Below are 21,394 nucleotides of genomic sequence, written 5' to 3'. Positions count from 1 at the left end.
CTATAGTAGCAACATTCTTGTCCTCTACTACCAGGAAAGAGTAGTATCGACACTTAACCAACCAAAGGAAGATTCAGTTATAATAAGCTAATAATATAAACTTTAATGTAAAAAAGTAACAAAGCAAATGCTATGAATCTTTACTATTTTGGCATTTCTCACTAGGAAACAGTAACATATCAAGATAAAGCGACAATGAACAAATAAAAACAGAAGAAACAAGATTTCCAGCATTAAGTGGTCTATAATTACGGAAAGCAATTTGATATGCCAACTACAGGAACAAATATACACAAGAAGTACAAACCAAGAAACCAATTCGCTAATATTCTCCATGGAATTGTCGTTGTACTCATCAGTGAAATCACTCTCCTCGTCCTTTTCTTTCATTTTTGCAATCTCTGCTAGTGCCCTCTCCAAAATCTGCTTCTTCTGCACCTCGTAATTCCTGAAAATCCATCCTCATCTTCTCCAACTCCTTCATATGCTCCCTCTTACTACTCTCAATCTTCTCATATATCTTGCCAAAACCTCTGCACCGAATCCGCCAACATCCTCATAGAATGCTCATCACTCCCTTGGCTTCTCATCCTCGAACCTCCAGCCTCCTCTTCTTCTTCTTCTTCATCCTCCATCTCTGACTCTGTGGGACTAACCTCATCTCATCAGAATCATTAGACCTATCCAAATAAACCTGCAGATTCATAAAAATAAACTCCCCGGAATCCACTCTACAAGCCAAACCTGATTCTTGTTGCCTAAACGAAGAAAAACCCAACCCCATTAACATCTCCGTTTTCCTAAAAACACCCATTTACTCGAATTCAATCCTATTCTTTCAGCTTTCAACCTCTCTTTCTTAAACTTCCTCTTCAACCCGTCGATCATTCGCCTACATCGCCCTTCATTTTTCTCACTTTTCAAAGCTTCACTAACTTTCTCAGCTACATCAACCCAATCTTCAACCCTCAAGCTCCTTCTTCCCAATTGCAAAAACTCCTTCTTCCCAATTGCAAAAACTATCTCCCCAAACTTCTAACAAAACATAAATTTCTTGCCGCGTCCATCATAGGTATTTTTGAAGCTATCTCTATGATCGGGCGTGTATTGGTAGGTGGGAACTGAAGTTCTCAACTTTCGCCGTTTTGGGTATCTTTCAAAACGCTCGCTTTCTTTAATAACACGGTAATAAACATCTGGGTCATCGTCATTGTCGTCGTCTACGTAGTCGTTTTCTTCTTCCATTTCTTCATCTTCACCGTCTATTTCTTCTTCTAGTCCGTAACTGTATACGTGGCGTCTTCTGATTGAGCCAGGGTATTGTGGGTGTTTTTGCCGAATAAATAAGTAGCGCTTGGTTGGGTATCTTGAATCGTCTTCAATACTGTCCATTTCTCCTTTAGGGTTTCATTTTGTGGATTTGATTTTGGTAAATGTGATTGGTTGGGTTTAAAAGTAATTTGAATTGGAGATTTTGGTGGAAATAAAAGGAAAGAAATTGAGCGTTCGAGGGAAAGACCAATTGGACGTGTAATTGAAAATTCTAGGGTTTGGATTTGGGAAGCATTCGGGCTTGTACTCTGGGTTTTGCAATTCCGGAGTTTGGGCCATACCATGGGTTCAATTCAGTAGATGAATGGGCCAGGTTATCAAATGGATTTTGTGATTACAGAAAAATTTACAGTGAAGTAACATAACGCGAATGGAAACTAGAAATGGATATTTTTGGGTTGCCAATCTTTTGTTCAAATCAAGCTTAGCAAACATAAAATTCACATACAAATAGATTTAGAGTAGCAGTGTACATGTGACCAACAGAAGATCTTCTCATTAATTAATTTGATCAAATTGTAGCAAGTAGAAATACTTGTTCAACGTTTAAATTGAACATATCCAGGGGCTTTAATTTGAGTGTGTTGAGGGTAGGAAGCTAGTAGAGTAGAAGGGTGAGAATGTGGTCAAGAAGCCAGAATGGTTTTCTGATGGTAGACGGAGTTGAGTTGGTGGAGGAGTTTTGGACATTCCTTTAGCTTCGGGAAGGGAGTGGGCTTCAGATTTGGCTTTGGACCGCCTGATTGTGTTGGAAAAGGTGGAGAAGGAGGCGTCGTGATTGGCGGAGGTGGCGGTGGAGGTAGGGGAATTGGTGGTGGTGCAGGTGGTGGAGTCGGGGGAGGTATAGACAATGGAGTAAGCAACCGTGTTGAAGAGATGAAAACATGAATGATTGAAAATGAACTCTGCTGGTGACTGTTCAAACGGATTTACACTTCTATTACTGGTTACTTCCAAAATAATTTCCTCAGCATATAATTAAGACTGTTAACTTGTTAGGATACTACAAAACAATCAAGAAAAAGGAGGGTAAGAGGGTAATGAAAGAGTCAAGAATGGGTTAACCTTATTTTGAGTATAAGATAATTTCCTAACAAAAACATGCTTTAATAGCTTAATCCATCCACTTAACTGCAAACATGAAATAACTTTGAGATTTGGATAATAGCTGAAAACTGAGAATATAGACATATTTTACATGGTGTTACCACGGATGAATTGAAGGATACCAAGTAAACCCGTTTCAACTCAAAATATGGACTTCAAGGCTCTATAATACATATATATACATGTGGTAATTAACATGTGTTGGCGCTCCAATTGGTCTTGGGTCCAGAATCGGCCTATTCAACTGGATGGGCTTGTTGGTCCGAGATGACAATGAACAAATGTAAACTGATTTCATAAAACAAAATCCTTTCCTCCACCCTTCCATATTTCTTTCCAATTCGACCTCAAATCCTTGATATGATTCTCGAAATATTTTACGAATTAATTTGATTTAGAAATGATAATTGTAGAATTGGTCCTGAAGAAACCTTATTTTACAAATGCACTTGGCACTTTTACCAGCATAATTTCTTAAACATTTTCTTCTTTCACTTCATTACCCAAAGACTAAAACTCCCTTTTTTTTTCTTTTCTTTTGGTTATGATTGGGACTCCACACCTTCAATCTTAAAATTAAGTAACATTGAATTAACAGTTCATTAATGACAATAACCCTTTTTTAGATACTAGATGCTAAGATTCATTTGAGTACACAAACATAATTTAATACTTTAATTAATCAATTTAGGAATCCAAAACACTCCATTAAATACAAAATCTTAGAAACACTAAATGAATCATTTTGTGGAAATACCACGAGATAACTAACAAGAAATTATTTCTCAACACAACAAAGCAGTAGAACAAATAGGAGACATGAAAATATATACTCTAATTTAAGTTTAAATTTTACTGTAATTTTAGTATGATACAATTAAATTTATCACATTTCCATTTAATCCAAATATTAATCTTAATAAAATTTATTGAATATAAATTTTTATTAAATTTTTTAACATACAATTATAATAATAATTATTATTTTTAATTTTATCAAAATTAATTTCATTATCACAGCCTTAACTATAATTTTCAGGTGTGCAACTGAAGTGAAACAGTGACACCTGGCTAGGACAACATCTCTCTTAGTAGCCTCCAAAACAGGACCAATCACTAAGAATTGACTAATTTCCTATACAAAGCGAAAGCCACGGCAATTCAGAGTGTTTCAGAGAACCGTTTCTACTAAAGAAAATGCTTCCAAGTAAATAAGTAAATAGTATATTAGAGATGTAATTGATCAAGTTTGAGTCGATACAATATTAAATTTAAGTTTAAATTCAATTCAAAATTTTAAGCTTGTTATTAAATTTGAATTCGATCAAGTTTTATTTTTTTTAATTTGAACTTGATTTGAAATAAAAATCGAATTACTCAAACTCATTCGATTATGTTCGATTAAAGTGTAAAAATAAACTCGATTCTTATATTTGATAAAAACTCGATTATTTAAGCTCGAATTCGAGATATTTTATTAATTAAAATAATAAAAATATATTTACATATAAAACATCGATTAAACTCACGAACTATTCAAGTAGGATATAAGAATACTCGAAATCGACTCGATCGATGAGTCAAGTTACTTGAGCTCGACTCGATAATAATCGAATCAAATTCGAGTTTTATTCGGATTGAACCCAAATAATTTACGAATACTAATGTACCATTTACACCCTTATAATATACTGAGTAAAATTTTAGAAAATAATTTATATTTGATATATTATTAGTGTATAACTTTTATATACTATCAGTGAATCAGATGATAATAACTCATTAATGAGTAAATTTTTAAAAATATTTTAATTTATGTATATTTATTTAAAAATTAATATTTACTCATTAATGAAGTATCATCATATAATTTATTGATAGTCTATAAAATTTATATACTGATAATATATCAAATATAAATTTAAACAATTAAAAAAATAAATTAATATGATTACTGTATAAAAAAGGGAATTCAAAGTCAAAGAACCAATTCAACAGAAACATCAATAAACAAGCAGAACATAACACTTTTTAAAAATACTTAACCATGTTTAAAACAATGGAGTGCTACTTTTCATTTGCAATAGGAGACAACTATTCAACGTAACACCATGTTTCTTTGAGGCTTCGAAGCTTCACCTCCTGGTTTGGCCTAAAAAAAGATTCTTAAAATCTGCTTTCATTTCTTCCAGGAAAGTGAGGAAGTTATGAATTAAGACCATCCAGCCCATTAACTTGTCTCCAATTTTGAACCCCGCTTGATTTCGGCATAGCTGATTGACTTCCACTAGTTCATCTCCAATTCCTGGAACAAACTAACTTATTATTATGGCTTTTGATTTGTTGCTTTGAATCCAACCAAAGGGTATGTCAACAAAGAAATGATTAAATTGGAGAGAGGAGAATTAATATGGCTTAGTGGGAAGAACTGCACATTGTACTACAAAATATAGTTGGTTTGAATATATATGCTGTTTTGGCAGTTGATGAATGTGGAAATTGAAAAAACTTCCTGAATTTCAAGTTGGTTATGGTTATTGGAGGAAGATTGTAAAAGAGCTTTGATTTGCAATCAATTGAAGGTATTGCTCTAGGAGACATGCATTTACACGTTATTCGTGATAAACGTTGTTTGAACAAAGCTAATGGCATTGACTGTTAAACCCTCCCAATAATCTAAAGCTCTTAGACTTCAAGGATACATTATTTTAGATGAAATCATAATGAGGCACTGTTCATGCACACACAATAATATATACTTTTCTTCTCAGGGAAAAAGAAAAGGAAAATCGATGCTTGAATTGATAAAATAAAGAAAAGATGTAAATTAATTCTAAGCACTTAAAAAGTTATTATTGTTAAGTACTCTTAAGCCTATAGCCTAAATAATTTTTTTTGGTTCAAGAGCTAATTAAAATTAAAATTTTTATTTGATATATTGTTAATATATAAATTTTTTATTCTATTAAAAAATCGGATGATATTATTTTATTAATGATGTACATAAAATAATATTATCTCATTAATGAGTAAATTTTTTTAAAAAATTAATATTTTTATATATTTATTTTAAAAATTAATAATTATTTATTAATAAAATAATATTATTTGATTCAATGATAATATATAAAATTTATATGTTAATAATATATCAAATATAAGTTTTAAAAATTTTTTGTTGCGATTATTTTTAGTATTTCTCATGGAAGGTGACTCAATTACACGTACGCGTTCTTCATGGCCTACGTCCTTCTATATGTCTAAGGAAGTTTGTGGAAGTACAAACTAGTTTTCTTGAGCTTATTTGACAACGCAAACGAGGTTGTAGTCTAAAGGTAAAAAAAAAAAATTATAAGTGTCAGGATTTAAATTTAAAATATATTGAATGATATTTTTTTAAAAAGTAATTATATAAATTAATTAAATTAAATTTTAAATTATTAATAACATAATTTTGAAATTCAAAATCATCGTTAAGGCTCGTGCAAGGCTGCAAGTCAGCGGCACTTATACAACTTGAAACGTGCAAGGAACTGTTTTTGTTTAAAATTTTAGGGACTTAGGGTGTTGCTAACGTATTTTATTCAGATGTTTTTCTAGATTTAAATAGTTAAATTAGAGTCTTTATATAGTTGGATTGAAATATTATTTAAAGAATAAGAATTAAAATCATTCTTGTAGTCTTATATTATTCTTTTTTTTTTTTCTCTTAAAAAAGAGAACATTACAATTTGAATTTAATATTTTAAAAAAAATAAATCTCACTCGCCATTTGATCTAAACTCAAATGACGTATGTAATTCATTCTTTTTCCCATCCATTATATTTTAGGATTAAAGTCATATTCTCATAAAAAAATAACAAATAAGTGTGAAAAAATTTAAAACACACAAGATTTACAGTGATTAATTCTCAAATTGAGAGTTATGTCCATTTACAATCACTGTAAATTTTTACTATGAAAGAGATATTACAAATGTAATTGTACCAACAAATTGACGGATATTGACTACGCACAGGAGTAATTAATATTAGGATAATAATTAAGTTTCACACATCTTAACATAAAATTATGTATGTATTTAATAATCTTTTAATTAATTAATTTGTCAAGTTTAATAAAAAAAATTAATAATTTTCAGCTCACTTCATGATGGTAACTTTTCTTTTTCCATCTTAATTACATCATCATAAAACTTTGTAATCTCAGCCTGCCATCATTTTTCATTATTATTTGGAAAACTATATATTGTTAAATGGAATTATAGCTAAATTCATTATTATTAAAGTTCAAAATTGGTGAAATTGCATCCTTCCAATGGATAGGAATAAAGCAACCTAAATGGATTTGCTCCATATATCGTTGAAAATAACCTTATGGTATTAAAATCTAAAAAAGTGGTCCTGCTTTTCTATCCTACTAACAACCCATTTCCCACACAAAACACAAAAAGGTGAAAGTATATATTCTTATTCAAAAAAAAAAATTTCCCACAAAATCATCAACAACATTTGAAGTGGGATATCCTCAGATTCTTGACCCTCTATTTGATTTTGAGTTGCACAAGTTGCCATTGATAGCAGGCCACAAGTTACACGAAATTTTGACTTTCCAAGACACTAAAGGTCAAGGTTGGGCAAAACCTAGCAAAGGCCAAGGCCTTAATATACAAGGTCGTGTTTGGAAACAAAACTCTTTATTCATTTCCCAATAGAATATTTCTTCGCTATAACTATTTTGATAAATTAGAGAATATACAAATGTCTAAGACTAATTAACATTGCAATCGCAATTAAAAATTATTATTGAGGGTAATTGAAAATTTTAATGCAATTCCATAGATTGTTTGATATTATATGTATGTTAAAATGTGATGGTTGTGATAAAATTAAATACAACTTCAATTGCAATACCAAATTAAAACTCTCAATATCATAAAAATGTATTGGGTCTTCCAAACAAAGCCTGATTATTTCTAGCACCATATGGTTTATTTTTGTAGATTCATGTATGAAAATCATGACGTTGCTTAGGCTAGGGGTAGTTGGTGGAAATTACAGGTGGCAAAATCCTGTTATGTCAGTTATCTATCTTATGTTCAAGAAATATGTAATGGAGGCCACTTGTATTTCCATATATCTGAGGTGTTAAGCTGTTTTTTTTGGACGTTAGGTGACCTTATTTTTGCGTCCTTCGTAGAAAATATCTGGAGTGGAAGCAATAATTTTTGTCTCGAAAAAGGTTTGCATAGGAGAAACGAGAGTGGAAATTAAGAAAGAGGGAGAGAGCGGGTTGACTAGAGAAGTCAATTTTACAATCAAAAGAAAATTTGAGGCGACACTAATTAATTATTTTTGTTTTAGATAATTAATCCCTAAAAAATTATATATATATTGGATTTAATTTAACACACATTAGAATCATTTATAGACAATGGCCAATGCAAATGCAACGGTAGGGTAGGGTGTTTATGGACACCAAAAAGAGTTGAAAAATAATAAAATCTAAAGGAAAATTTTTCATTGGACATCTTCAATTTTTTTCTGATATTTTTAAAATTTTTAAATTTTTTAACCGATTTATTCATTGTCACTATTCAATACCTAATCATACTCCACGGTTAATTAACACTTTGCGTCCAATAGATATACATAATAATAAATGATACCCAAAAAAATTTGAGATCTGTCACTGTCTATATATCTTTTTTTCACATAGAAGAGCATATTTTTCTTAAAAAACATCTCCATTGTTATAGTTTAAAATTCTATCTTAGAAGTTACGAGTTCGAATCTTAGAAAAATAAAGATTTACACTTCCTGACTTTTTGTTTTTACTCAGTATTGCATGCATCAAATAAAAAAAAGCTTCGACAACCAAAATAATATCTATATTTATATACCTTGTTAAAAATACATTAATGACTAATTATTTTTAAAAGTTTAAGAAGGTAAAAAGAAATTATCAACATTTAAATTTAAATTTGAAATTGATTAAATCTTGGATATAGTTAACAAGTACAGCATTGATTAAGAGGCGAAATATACCCATTAAATTATGGGTAATAAGATTCCAAATAGCTTTTGCTAGGAACCTATGTCAGGAACCAAATACTTTATAGTTTTTGTAATGATATTACAAGTACGCGTAAAATTACAGTTTGTCAACGAAGTTGATTAGGATGATAAAGATCGAATATTTCATTACGACAAGCTTAAATTTAATTCTTGCTCTTAATAGGAGATACATATTGACTTTAAAATAAGATAATCTCCACTATTTCTAAATATTTATGTTAAAAAAAATTACATTAGAATAAAGTATTACTCAACATACACGATGACAAAAACTATTATATTAAAAAAAATCAAATTTAAAACTATTATAAAACTACATGAAATTTATAGAAATTTAAAATTTTCGAAATCTCATCTTTACCGTTTAGACAATAGCTTGGCCCCAACACTTACGTTTAAACAAGCAAAAAAGCTTTCGCCACAAGTCAGCAGTAATGTGGGCTTAGGAGTCCACTGATGGAAAGTGATTATTACTCCTCATCGGCTTCTAAAAGCTGACTGATACATAAATTATTGATGGGCTGCTATAATTGAGTTCAGAATGTTTCCTGGAAACTCTGGTAACAGTCGACGAACCCTGAAAGAACTATAATGGGAGGATGTATCATGCATTGGACGCACTCAAATTTCTCTTTCTATTCTTTAATCTTTGCTTTTTTTTTTTTTTTTTAAAATCTCACTTCCGATTGGCGAGGCAACAATCTATGATTGAGGCTGTTGAAATGATGGTTGAAAAGTTAGTGCATGAGATTAAAAGGAAGCACACAAACTCACCAAACTTCACCAAGAAGAACAAAACAAACTTTGCGTGTAGATATCTCCCTCCAATTCCAATCCATTGTCCATTGATGTGTTGCACATGATCGCCATCTGAAGCAGGTGAAGCCTTGTGCCATGGATAACTGAGGGAGGTTTCATATGAAATTGTGGAGGCTAGCTATGGATCAAGGAAAATTAGCAACTTCTAAGTTACATTTTAATTTGAGGGCTATTATCAATCGTAGGGAAGTGGGGATCCAATCATCCAATCTAACAAAACGTTTCCAGTCTTTCCTTTTCAATTCATATCAGATTCTAACATTTTCCAATATTTCGATTAAATAATTTACCGTGGGTTTCTTAATCATTATGTTTTATCGGGTTTGGGACAGTGCTTAAGAGTCCATGGTCAAACAGGGTCGACTGTCTATGCGTGCCCCAGCTTGGTGATCAGACTGAGACCTTCCTAGCTAGATCAATCACAGCCAGTTAAAATGACGATTTCGATATTTTTTATAACTTGAGTCAAAATTGGTCCAACGAAATTTCTGCTCTGTTTCCATCTGTTGAAAAGCTTCAAAGCTTTCTCTCCAGGAAGGTTTCTATTCATTTTTAGAAAGGGCAGTCCTACTTTGTTCCGAAAATTCCAGTTCAAAAAGTAATAATAATAATCTCTTTCCCAAACAAGTTCATGAACTTGCCACATGCATTAGAGGCAAGTTGAATAAAAAGAAATTGAGCTGTGACGACAGTGAAAAACAAACATTAAAGATGAAGAATCATATTGAGGTCATGATATTCACACTTATAAGGAAGAAAAAAAAAGGTAAAACCCATAAAAAAATGAGTTTATTATATTTTTTACCTGAACTTTGGGAAAATGTACAAATTGGTACATTTTACACCCTGAATTTTTAAATAATGTATTTTTTAAATTCAAACTCTAATATTATTAGTTTGAATGTCATGTGATAAAACATGATTAACCTATTCTAGATATTTTTCAATCTTTTTTATGGTTCAAGTAAATTAAAATATATATTTTTAATTTATATTGAAAAAGTATGTTGATAATGTGTGTTGAATTAATAACTTGATAATATTTGTCAACTATCTTATATATAAACTGATATGATTAATGAGATTAAAGTTTTGATTAATATGATATATAATTATAAAGTTTAGGTATAAATTGTACATTTTATTTTTTTAGATACCAATTTATATATTTTTTTAAAATTCAAAAATCAAAAGTATAATTAACTACAAAAATTTTGATATCTAGATATAGAAGAAATTAGTGTTTAATAGACTCGTTTTATTTTCTATTTAATTGCTTCAATTTCTTTTGCATGAAATCAGAATTATATATTAATTCTTCTGGTACTTCAATATGTTTGGTTTTATTGTCTTCAATTATTGCCACATAAGTTGTCTTAATTAGATTAAGGAGACTAATTTAAATGGTCCTTGTCATGCCTTGTAAGTCGTTCTTCTAGCTATGGTGCTTTTAATTTTTCAAACCGCCCCATAACAAACAGTAGAAAGTAAAAATCAACGAACATGTCCCCCCATCTTTAATGTAGTAATCGTTACAAATTTGGAAATTTTCTTTCATGAGAGATGCTATATTTTCATTTTAAGAAATGGAAAGATTTAAACTCAATTCTTTGAAAAAAAAATTATATATTAATAATTGAATCAAATATTTGAATGTATGAGAAATATTAATTTAAAATTTATTATAATTAAACGCATGATCGGATAAGAAAGTATTATATTTTTAATTTTAACGATTGTGGTTCAATCTTGATAATCTTAAATATATAAGTATTGTAATGGAGATAATAAAAATTAAATACAGGTGATTGACTTCAAAAGCATACATTGCAAGCAACGTCGTCAAGTTACACAAAAAAAAGTGCAAGAAAATTTGAGAGAAAAAAAAGACATCAAAATAAACCTCCAAATAACGATGACTACAAATTAAATCCAATCCACTCCAATAAAGTCATGAGAAAATCAACTCACGTAATATATATGGGTGAAAAATGTCTACAACTGAATGAAATTTCCAAATTGTTGATAGGAAAACTAATATGAAACCTACATAGGGAAAGTTTTATGAATACTGAAATTTATAATCTTATAAATCACACATTGAATTTTAATTATTTTTTTATATTTAAAACTATTAAAATTTGAATTTTGATTACTGAAATTCAAAGTTTAATACTCTATCAATAAATCATGCAACTATTGATTAGATTTTAACTGACGTAATATGTGTTTGCAGACAACTTAACAAATGCTACTATAACTTTGGTTAGCATCTCATTTCAAAGGTGAGCAACTTATATCGTGAAACTTCGGGAAAAGACTCCTCATCAAACAAAAAATTGGATGCATGGCAACTACTATTTTGAAAGTTATAGGAAACTATTCACTTCTTAAATCTTGACTAACGTATATAGACAGGTAAAGAGAGATGATGCTGGTGATTTTTTTTTTCTTAAAATGAAGAAAGGGACATTTACCATGTCATTGAGTAAGGTAATACATGCATTTTTCGTTGGATGTAAAATGTTTTATTTGTTTGTAAAAGAATTGTACTATTTGTATTTGCATATTCACGATTAATTAATTTATTTTTTTGAACAAATTAACTAGATAAAATTACTAGGAAAACAATTGTACCAAATGCCACCCAAATCTCCAATTTGGATAAAACCGGCCGCTGAGTCATTTCAGCTCAGAAACTTTAATTTTCCTCCAATAATGTTGTCTGTCAGAAGATTTGACCTCATACTTGCCTTTTTTTTATACAGAACATCAAATTTGCTGCTGGCCCCCATTATTTTGGCACTATTTCCATGCTAGGGGACTTCTATATAAATGTCAGTTACAACTCTCGTTCCTTAACCCACACTATCTCCGCTTCTGTCTAATTAACCCTTTCTCATTAATTCTTCTCTTTCTCTCCCGTGCTTATAGCCATGACAAATTCCAGTCATATGGTGAATTTCGCTTCTTCGAGAGACTTTTGCACTACCTTCAAATCTGATTGCAAAGAAACTTTCTTCCCTGATGATCCGTTTCATAAGTTCAAGGATGAGAAACCTTTGCACAAAGCCAAGAAAATCATTCAATACTTCATCCCATTGTTTGAATGGTTACCCAAATACAACCTACGTTTGCTTAGATATGATTTGCTCGCCGGTATCACCATTACCAGCCTTGCAATCCCTCAAGGAATCAGCTATGCCAAACTCGCTGATCTTCCTCCTATCATCGGCCTCTGTAAGCTCAAAGATGCATTAATATTTTTTAATAATTTTCCCAACTTCGCTAAGAATCTCCGAAAATGTGATGGATCAATTTTTATGCTGCAGATTCGAGTTTTATACCGCCTTTTGTTTATGCCATTTTCGGAAGTTCAAAACACCTTGCGGTGGGAACAGTGGCGGCAAACTCACTGCTTATAGCTGAAACGATTGGAGATAAAGTATCACCAAAAGACAATCCCACATTGTATCTGCACTTAGTTTTCACAGCCACTTTCTTCACCGGAATTTTCCAGTTGGCTTTAGGATTTCTGAGGTCAGTGATTTATAACCATTTCTCGAATGACTTTGTGTTTGCAGTATTTAATTTCATAATTTTCTTCTTATTTATTCATATTTTTTGTTCAGGCTGGGAATTTTGGTTGATTTCTTATCACATTCTACTATCACTGGTTTCATGGGAGGGACTGCTATAATAATTTGCCTGCAACAATTAAAAGGCATATTTGGTTTAAAACATTTCACAACTCATACTGATGTGGTTTCGGTTCTACGTGCAGTTTTCAGCCATAGAAACGAGGTTTGAGAAGGATAACATTTGATAGATATTATTATTATTTGTTTTTTAGACAAAAAGCAAAAGTAATTGCCAAACAGAGCCTATTGAATTTGCTATTTATTTATAGCATTGCTTAAAATTCTAAGAGAAATGGTTTTTATATATAAATTCCATGGAAAGTGAGCAGAAAATTCTTGTGTTGTGCAGTGGAGGTGGCAAAGTGCTGTTGTTGGTGTAGTCTTCCTTTGTTTCCTCCAATTCACTCGATACCTGGTGAGCTGTCTCTTTTAACCTTTACCCAAAGCCTATAAGAAAAACATTTGATATTGTAGCAATTACTCTTTATAGATCATGGCTGATCTTCATAATATGAACCAACAAATAATTTCTAAACCTCTACTGTGATTTAATATTACTATATCTTTTTTACCATGTATTTCAGAGGCAAAGAAAACCAAAGTTATTTTGGATATCAGCTATGTCTCCAATGGTCGTTGTTGTGGTTGGTTGTCTTTTTGCATATTTTGCCCATGCAGAAAAACATGGAATCAACATTGTGAGTTCATGTTTAATTAGATTTGCTGTCAGCAGTTTGATCACATAGACAATCTTGCTTTATTACTCTTAACCGTTTGGTTTTTTTTTATTTTTTATTTTAGGTGGGTGACTTGAAGAAGGGATTAAATCCTCCCTCAATTCAACATTTGAACTTTGAAAGCCAATATCTTCCTGTTACTGTGCGGGCCGGTCTTGTCACTGGGCTTATTGCATTGGCCGTGAGAATCCCAACTTTCTTTTTTTCTTTTATGTTAATAGCAGTTTATCATTTTTATCAAACTTTATTAAGTTAATGGAGCTGTGAAAATACTATAATTGAATCATCTTCAAAATGAAACTTCCAGGAAGGGATAGCAATCGGACGAAGCTTTGCCATCATTAAAAATGAACAAACTGACGGGAACAAGGAAATTATAGCCTTTGGTTTCATGAACATCATTGGATCTTTCACTTCATGCTACTTGACAACAGGTATATATATAATGATGCTTCAATATTTCAAGTTTTCTTTTTAACATTTAATTAATATGCTTCTGATTTTTTGTTGATGTTTGATTTACAGGGCCATTCTCAAAAACAGCTGTGAATTTCAATGCTGGGTGCAGGACAGCAATGTCCAATGTAATAATGGGATTTTGCATGATGTTAACACTCCTGTTCTTGGCTCCTCTCTTCAGTAACACCCCTCTGGTAGCTCTATCCGCCATTATCATGTCTGCAATGCTTGGACTAATCAACTATGAGGAGATCATTCAACTCTTTAAAGTCGACAAATTCGATTTTGTCATCTGCATGGCTGCCTTCCTTGGTGTTAGTTTCATAAGCATGGATGTCGGCCTCATGCTTTCCGTAAGGATTTCTTCCGAGAAAAGACAATCAAAAGAAGTATTGAAATGAAGAAATATATATTTCTGTTTCATTTTTCAGCATTTTAAACTGAAATACTATCTTTTATTTCAGGTAGGACTTGCCTTACTCAGAGCACTTTTGTATGTGGCAAGGCCTGCTTCCTGTAAGCTTGGAAAAATTCCAAACTCAAGTTTATATCGTGACACAGAGCAATACCCTGGCTCGACAACAATAGAAGGAATCCTAGTTCTTCAACTTGGCTCCCCTATTTATTTTGCAAACTGCACCTATATAAGAGAAAGGTATACATCTTCATGGAAAAACAATGTATACAGATTAGGAAAAAGTTCTTAGTATCCAGAAAATTATGGTCATTAATCATTGTAATTTCTAATTTGTTTTGGATGAATTTTGAGCAGGACTCTGAGGTACGTTCAGGAGGAACAGGGCATTTCAGATTCTAAAAGTGATGTAATTGAGCATGTTTTGCTAGATTTGTCAGGTAATTATCATGTTCCCACAAAATCCACGACCAAATAAAATATAGTTACTTGTACCACTTGCCGACTCCACTAATCTTGTAGTGCCAATTCAAGCTACTACTATTAAACAACCTACAGCCACTAGACATTCAATTTTGGTAGAACCTTTTCTTTTGGGTTACTATCACAAATAATCTCGAATTATAATAAAAAGTTTAACATGATATTTAAATTTTAAAAATTATTAATGTGATGTCTAAATTTTTATATTATTAACTTCAAACAATAATTCCGACAAACAACTATTCATATATCATATTAATTAATAAATTCATAATTAAAGTACATATTAAAAATTTTTTTAAATTTAAATATTATATTAAATATTTTACTATAATTTAGTGATGTTAACCCCTCTTTTTCAAGAAAAAAAATTTAAGAAATCATGTATCAATGAGACAGTAAGCATCATATCCATATTTAACGGAAACCATCATCCATGTTTATAAATTTTGACTGATACACTAGACGATGGCGGTTTGCAGGAGTTTCATCCATTGACATGACAGGGATTGAAACATTCGTTGAAATACGTAGAATTCTGGACGCAAAGGGTATCAAGGTAAACTAAAACATGTTCCCTTTTCATTTAAGCTTGGAGTTTTAAAAGAAAGAAAGAAATTAAGAATCCGTGTTTAATTCATCTTTTGCAGTTAGCAATAGTAAACCCCAGGATTGAAGTTCTGGAGAAAATGACCTTAGCGAAATTCACGGATGCCATTGGCAAGGAATCTTTCTACTTGTCTATTGAAGATGCAGTCCAAAGTTGTCTATTTACACTTAACAGTAAGAAAACAGCCACAGAATCCTCAAACGACCAAAATGTTGCTTAAAAGATACTGGCTATATGCATATATATATATATATATATATGTATGTATGTATGTGCCTATGAATCATCAGTCTTTAGTTCAATTAGCACCATAAATCCAGGGCAGTTTTCCAGGTCTAGAATTCGATCATCCCTTTGAACATCAACAAAGGGATTAATAAATAATTTGTTGTGATGATGCTAGTATGTTTTTTCTGTTTATTGAAGAGAAAACACAGAATAAAAGAAGGTGCCTAGCCGGTGGCTAAGCTGGGCTATGTTGCTGGTAATCGAAGTTAGGCCAAGTAGTAGTAGTAGTAGTAGTAGTTGTATTTGTTGTTGTTGTTATGTAAATGATGAGAATCATGAGATAGTCCTCTGTTTGGATAAATATGATCGTTTTTGTAACTTCTTTTTTCATGTTTTCCCATCTCTTCAGCTTGTCGTTTGATAATATTTTTGAATTGGACGATGAAGCTCATGTACTTTTACCATGGTAATAAAGCTCAACCAGTTCTTTTTTTTTTCCAAGAACAACAAGACTTTTCATTTTTGACATGAATTTAAGGCGCATCAAGGCTTCCAAGATATCTGAATTTCTCCAACAACATAAGCTCTATTGATTTCAAATTATGATGAGTAAATCCTTTTTGACAAACAAAGTAAAAAAAAAAAAAAGTTGAAACTGTTAAAACTGGAAATGTCATTCTTATTCAAAACTTTCATCCTCCACCCACAGGCCCAGTGGCCTATTCCTATGTCCTAATAATTCATGAACAGAACTAAACATGCTAAACTAGTTTGATGAAGTGGAAAATGGTATTACAATCAAAGAAAAAATAAGCACAATCATCATAATTGAGTGGAGGAACCAAATGGTCGTGGTTATTTAATGTTTTTCCTTTAACACGGTAATCTTGCCCAATTTCATTTGTAGGCCAAATTCTTTTCTCAATATTTTCACTTTGTTTGGTTCCCTGAGAAACAGACTTTAATAGTTTCCATTTATGAGCACTCTATTTTTGTTCATTTGGCAGGTCTCAAGACTCAAATAAAGGTAAATTTTCTACAGTTCTATTACTGTATTTATATGATTAAATCCTTACTTTACTAGTTCTCAGTAAACATAACCTGCACTTTTTCCTCCAAATTAAGTTCAGATTTATGAACACGGTGCATTATTTATTCAATACAGAGATATTGTCTCTGTTTTCAATTCATAGGTAATCAAGATTGTCCAACACTTTTTTGCCATAAAAAATGATCACTGGAAAGTAGTTATACCATTTAATCCCTTAAGAAATTGGAATTTGGAGTCCATTTTGGCCTTTATAGCAATTACCATTCTTTTTTTTTTTCTTTGAGAAACGAAATGTTAGGTGAAGTTTGTGGTTCCTCACTGCCTCTGACCGGCATTATCTGCATTTTGAAAGAAAATGATCGATAAACTTTACATGGAATTTATCCACAGCAGCTTCCACGCTGAACTTCAGATTGTACTTGCTTTCTTCTTCTGAAGATGTGATGGTTCAGATATGACGTGCAGTGACTCACAGGTAATTTCTATATTCAGATGCTACCCTAAAATTTATCTGAGAAATTATAAATGATTCTGATGATCTCAAGTTATAATGGAAGTTGTTAATGATGCTTGAATATTGATCAACTCCAACTGCTATAATTCTGTATTAGCCAATTTGGTCAAAGTTCATAATAAATTCCTATCGCTAGAGTACAACTCCCTGCTTCTAACTTGCACACTCCAACTCTATACGCCATGAAATATTTGTAAACTAAAACCTGTAACCTTGAAGGCATAAGCAAGTAAATGTGGGGAAAAGCCTTGTTGCTGTTAAATTCCCTATGTATTGTGATCAAGTTTTCAATGGCCAACACAGTGGCTCAAAAAACATGCAGGGAGCTGCACTTCAGGAAAAATTCTGACAAGCTGGAATTTGTACCATTTTCTAAGGTTTATAGAAGGCAAAAAGAATACCAGCAGTCACTTCTTAGTTCCCCTATTGCCATTTCAACTGGTCTGAATGAATAGGCTATTACACTAGTTATCTTGAACTGGTATGGTAATAGACTCCCCCCATAGAAGCTAAGCTGCACAAATATGATTCACTATGATCAAGGGAGGTTACGTGGTAGCTACTGGTTAGAGGTATGTAGCGTAGCACTTAGTAGACAGCAACAGACCTTCACTGCTACCACTTATCTATGTTTTAGCAAAGAGTTTCTTTTGCTTGTACACACTGCGGAAGGCCAATAACAGTATTCTAAATTTTTTTGTCTGAGGTGATTTAGGAAAGAAAAACACTCCATTAGGAAGAGCAAATTGCAACCGTCTTTATTTTACTTTTCTGATGCATCATTTTGTTTCCCGTTTCTAGTGTGATATGTTGAACTCATGATAAAACAATGGGATCAAATGGTGATGTCCTCTTTTTGTTGTCTGTTTGGGAAATTGTCTTGTATGGTTACTTGAATATCATTATCACATGGGTGAACTTTGAGAAGTGGATTAGGTTCCCATGGCTTTTGCTTGTCTCTACCTGTAACAGAAAAATTCTCAAGTATATTTCCTGTCCCATTCTCTTGATTAGAATTTTTCTTGCAGAACAAGCATACTAAGTATGTACTGCATTCATGTTCCTTGATTGGAGTTTGGCCCTATATATGAATAATTTTATAGCTATACCATTGATTTGTTATTGTATTTTCGATTCATGAACCCCCTCCCCCGATAAAAATATCGAATATGCCTCATCTGGAGATTTCATGAGCATCATCAAATTCACCATTTTCATACAATTTTTGTAACATATGACTTCTAAAATGTAACGGTACTTCTGATCTATTTGTGTCAAATTTATTTATTCCTTTTGAAATTTGGATTAGAAAGGTTGTTTTACTTCTATATATTTATTCCTCATATTGGATTTGGTGTTGAGTTGAACAATTTAAACTACACCCTGTAACCCTCCTACTTCCAAATCTGCATTATATGTAAAGCTTATAATTTTAGCAGACTGTGGGGACAAATGTCGCCACTATTGCTGATTCTTGTTGCTTTTTAGTTGAGCTGAGATGGCAGTGACTTGCGCCACATCACCAGCTCTCATCCGGACAGCATATTCCAGCTGTTATGCACTAATTTTCAGGTGCACCAAGGAAATTTTTTCTGAACTCTATAGGTTAGCTAGCTGTTTCACTTGAATCACATATTTCAAGTTCAGTATTTTACAGAATCATATCATACGGTATTTTAAACAAAGGCATTTAAAAAAAAAAAAAAAAGATAGAAACAATTTCAGGAGTAAAAACTAGAAATTTCTAATTAAATTCCAGCGGCTAAATTTATTCGTGGAGTTGCATTGGGGGAGTTACTAGTGTTTTCACATGTTCAATCATGCAACCATGTCAAGAAAATTATCGATATTGCCATACATCCCATCATCTATTTATATTTTGGTTGGTAGATGGTTGAACTTGTGATTCATAGCACTCTTAATGCTTTTTTATATCTGTGGTTGTGCTCTTGATGGAGCCATCCTGATCACTGATCAGTTCTAATCAGCGACCATGAAAATATAAGCTGACCCACATTTACATTTTTGGCAGTAAATAGTAAAGCAGGTTCCATGCTTGAAAAGTAAAATTGTTTGGTCGTACGAGCAAGAGCAGCCCTGCCCCTTCCAGGTGGGACCTGATTCACTGCACCGGCAAATAATCTTGTAGCTCTCCATTTCCATCTTAGAAATTGACCTCACAGAATTTTCTGTTGCCTTTATTTCTTGTGTTGGCTGACCTGTATCTCTTCTGTATCCATATACACCCAAACCCAAAAAAAAGACTAAAGCTTTCTCCTTTATTTTTTGTTCCCTTGCACTTGCAATGCTAGTTATACTTATCCCTGTGATGCTTTACACTTTTACAGATGCAAAGTAATTTCCTAAAGGAAAAAGATGATAAAGCAGAAAATGTTATGCACCCTGTTCAGATTCTGTAAATATTTGGATCCAAGTCGTTTTAAAAAAAAAAAAAAAATCGTTCAAAAAATAAATTATAAGTAATAGGATTTGAATTTTTTTATATTTATTATTTATATTTTTATATGTAAACAGGTTACTTAAGGACGTCAAAGCAGATTCTTATCACTAATTCATTGCTTTCTTTATTCTTTTCTTTACATGTAAAATAATATTGTTATTCGTATGTCTGGTAATAACTAAGATTTTGTTCATTCTCTTTTCTTTGGGTTTATTCGATTTGCTGTCTAACAATAAACCTTTTTTAATTTAACAATCATTTATTAAAAAAATGACCCAATCATGACTAATCATTTGATATTCTCTCTGTTAAGGATTATTTACAGCAAGAATCAAAACAATCATAAACACCTAAAACAGTATAAAAGAAAAAAAAATAAAAAAAGGAAAGTTTCCAGTATATATCCTTTTTCCAGGTTCTTCTGTTAGCTTTTTATTTCTTTAATTTTTTTCCTATAGTTAATAATTAGTCAGGTAGGAGAAACCAAGCTGGCATTTTTAATTTAAGTTTTTCTTAACACAAAGGAGATGGAAAAAAAAAATTGCAGGGGATTTGAATTTAATATCTATTAAATATTATTTCTAAATAAATTTTGAAAATTTGTTTTTCTTTTTTGGTTGTTTTGAAAGCGAATCCGACTTCTGTGTATGGTTAGGTTGAATGGTACAGGATTTTTTTGTTCTCACATGCCGACAGGCTTACAAATAAATATGGAAAAGCAAATAGATTTCAGTTTAAGCACAAACCTCTTTTCTCCCCTGATTCCTCTGAAATTCACATGAAATGCTTCTTCAAATGGGCGAAACATATAAAGCTTCATAAAGAGCTTGAACAGACCACTGGTTTCTGCATGCTCAGGTTTTGTAGTGTGATGAGGCTTATCTTCCTCATAATTAGGGGTGCAATTCACCCAACTTGGCATGTAACAAAATTTTGTAGTTCGTTACTTGGATCTTAATTATAGACATTCAAAATTGCAACTTACTTTAAACTTGGCTCTAATTAACATTCTGATCAAGTCAAGTATATTTCAAGATATTAAATTCATCTTACACCTAATTTTACATTTTCAACTTAAATGATAGAGTTACAAATTGCAATCATTTTCAAAATTATCGCGAATTTTACCTTCTTTAACATTCTATTTGAGGTGAGATATAGTCACTACAATCAAGCATAACTCTTATTACAATACCAAACAAGACCTTAATTACTTCATTTGATTATAAGTTAAATTCCAGTGGTTTTTTTGAACTTCTTCCTTAATTTGCTACATCCCTCCTTTCCTTATGAATTCATTTTTTACTTCCTTTATACTAATAAACAAAGCAAAACACTGCTCAGTTAGTACCATTAAATTGTACAACACCTAAATATTAGATAGACATTGATTGTTTTTACACATAATAAATACACGAATCAATCTAATCTATCGCATATATAACTTGATCGTCCTAAT

The 21,394-nt window shown here is 31.7% G+C and overlaps 1 protein-coding gene and 1 pseudogene across 1 annotated transcript; one reads left to right on the top strand and one right to left on the bottom strand.

Moving 5' to 3' along the window:
* Nucleotides 1–24: 24 nt before the first annotated feature.
* On the bottom strand, nucleotides 25–1,451 carry LOC111300846 (uncharacterized; annotated as a pseudogene).
* A 10,739-nt stretch (nucleotides 1,452–12,190) lies between these two features.
* Nucleotides 12,191–16,299, top strand: LOC111300335 (putative sulfate transporter 3.5). The gene is made up of 12 exons (XM_022895969.2): nucleotides 12,191–12,576; nucleotides 12,669–12,876; nucleotides 12,969–13,140; nucleotides 13,327–13,392; nucleotides 13,562–13,675; nucleotides 13,779–13,895; nucleotides 14,022–14,148; nucleotides 14,240–14,526; nucleotides 14,638–14,828; nucleotides 14,946–15,028; nucleotides 15,554–15,630; nucleotides 15,722–16,299. The coding sequence occupies exons 1-12, from the start codon at nucleotides 12,273–12,275 to the stop codon at nucleotides 15,899–15,901; spliced, it is 1,926 nt and encodes a 641-aa protein (XP_022751704.2). The 5' UTR covers nucleotides 12,191–12,272; the 3' UTR covers nucleotides 15,902–16,299.
* Nucleotides 16,300–21,394: the final 5,095 nt, after the last annotated feature.

This window comes from Durio zibethinus, chromosome 18 (assembly GCF_047325235.1).
Source record: "Durio zibethinus cultivar Kanyao isolate XHJ-2024 chromosome 18, ASM4732523v1, whole genome shotgun sequence".
NCBI classification, from domain to species: domain Eukaryota; kingdom Viridiplantae; phylum Streptophyta; class Magnoliopsida; order Malvales; family Malvaceae; genus Durio; species Durio zibethinus.
This window is presented reverse-complemented; position numbering and strand designations above follow the sequence as displayed.

What these genes read in the sequence shown, in the direction of transcription:
- LOC111300335 (XM_022895969.2), top strand. Translation starts at nt 12,273, where the DNA reads ATGACAAATTCCAGTCATATGGTGAATTTCGCTTCTTCGAGAGACTTT. An exon ending in TCCTCCTATCATCGGCCTCT is followed by an intron (nt 12,577 to 12,668) that starts GTAAGCTCAAAG and finishes TTTATGCTGCAG; the next exon opens with ATTCGAGTTTTATACCGCCT. An exon ending in AAAAACATGGAATCAACATT is followed by an intron (nt 13,676 to 13,778) that starts GTGAGTTCATGT and finishes TTTTTATTTTAG; the next exon opens with GTGGGTGACTTGAAGAAGGG.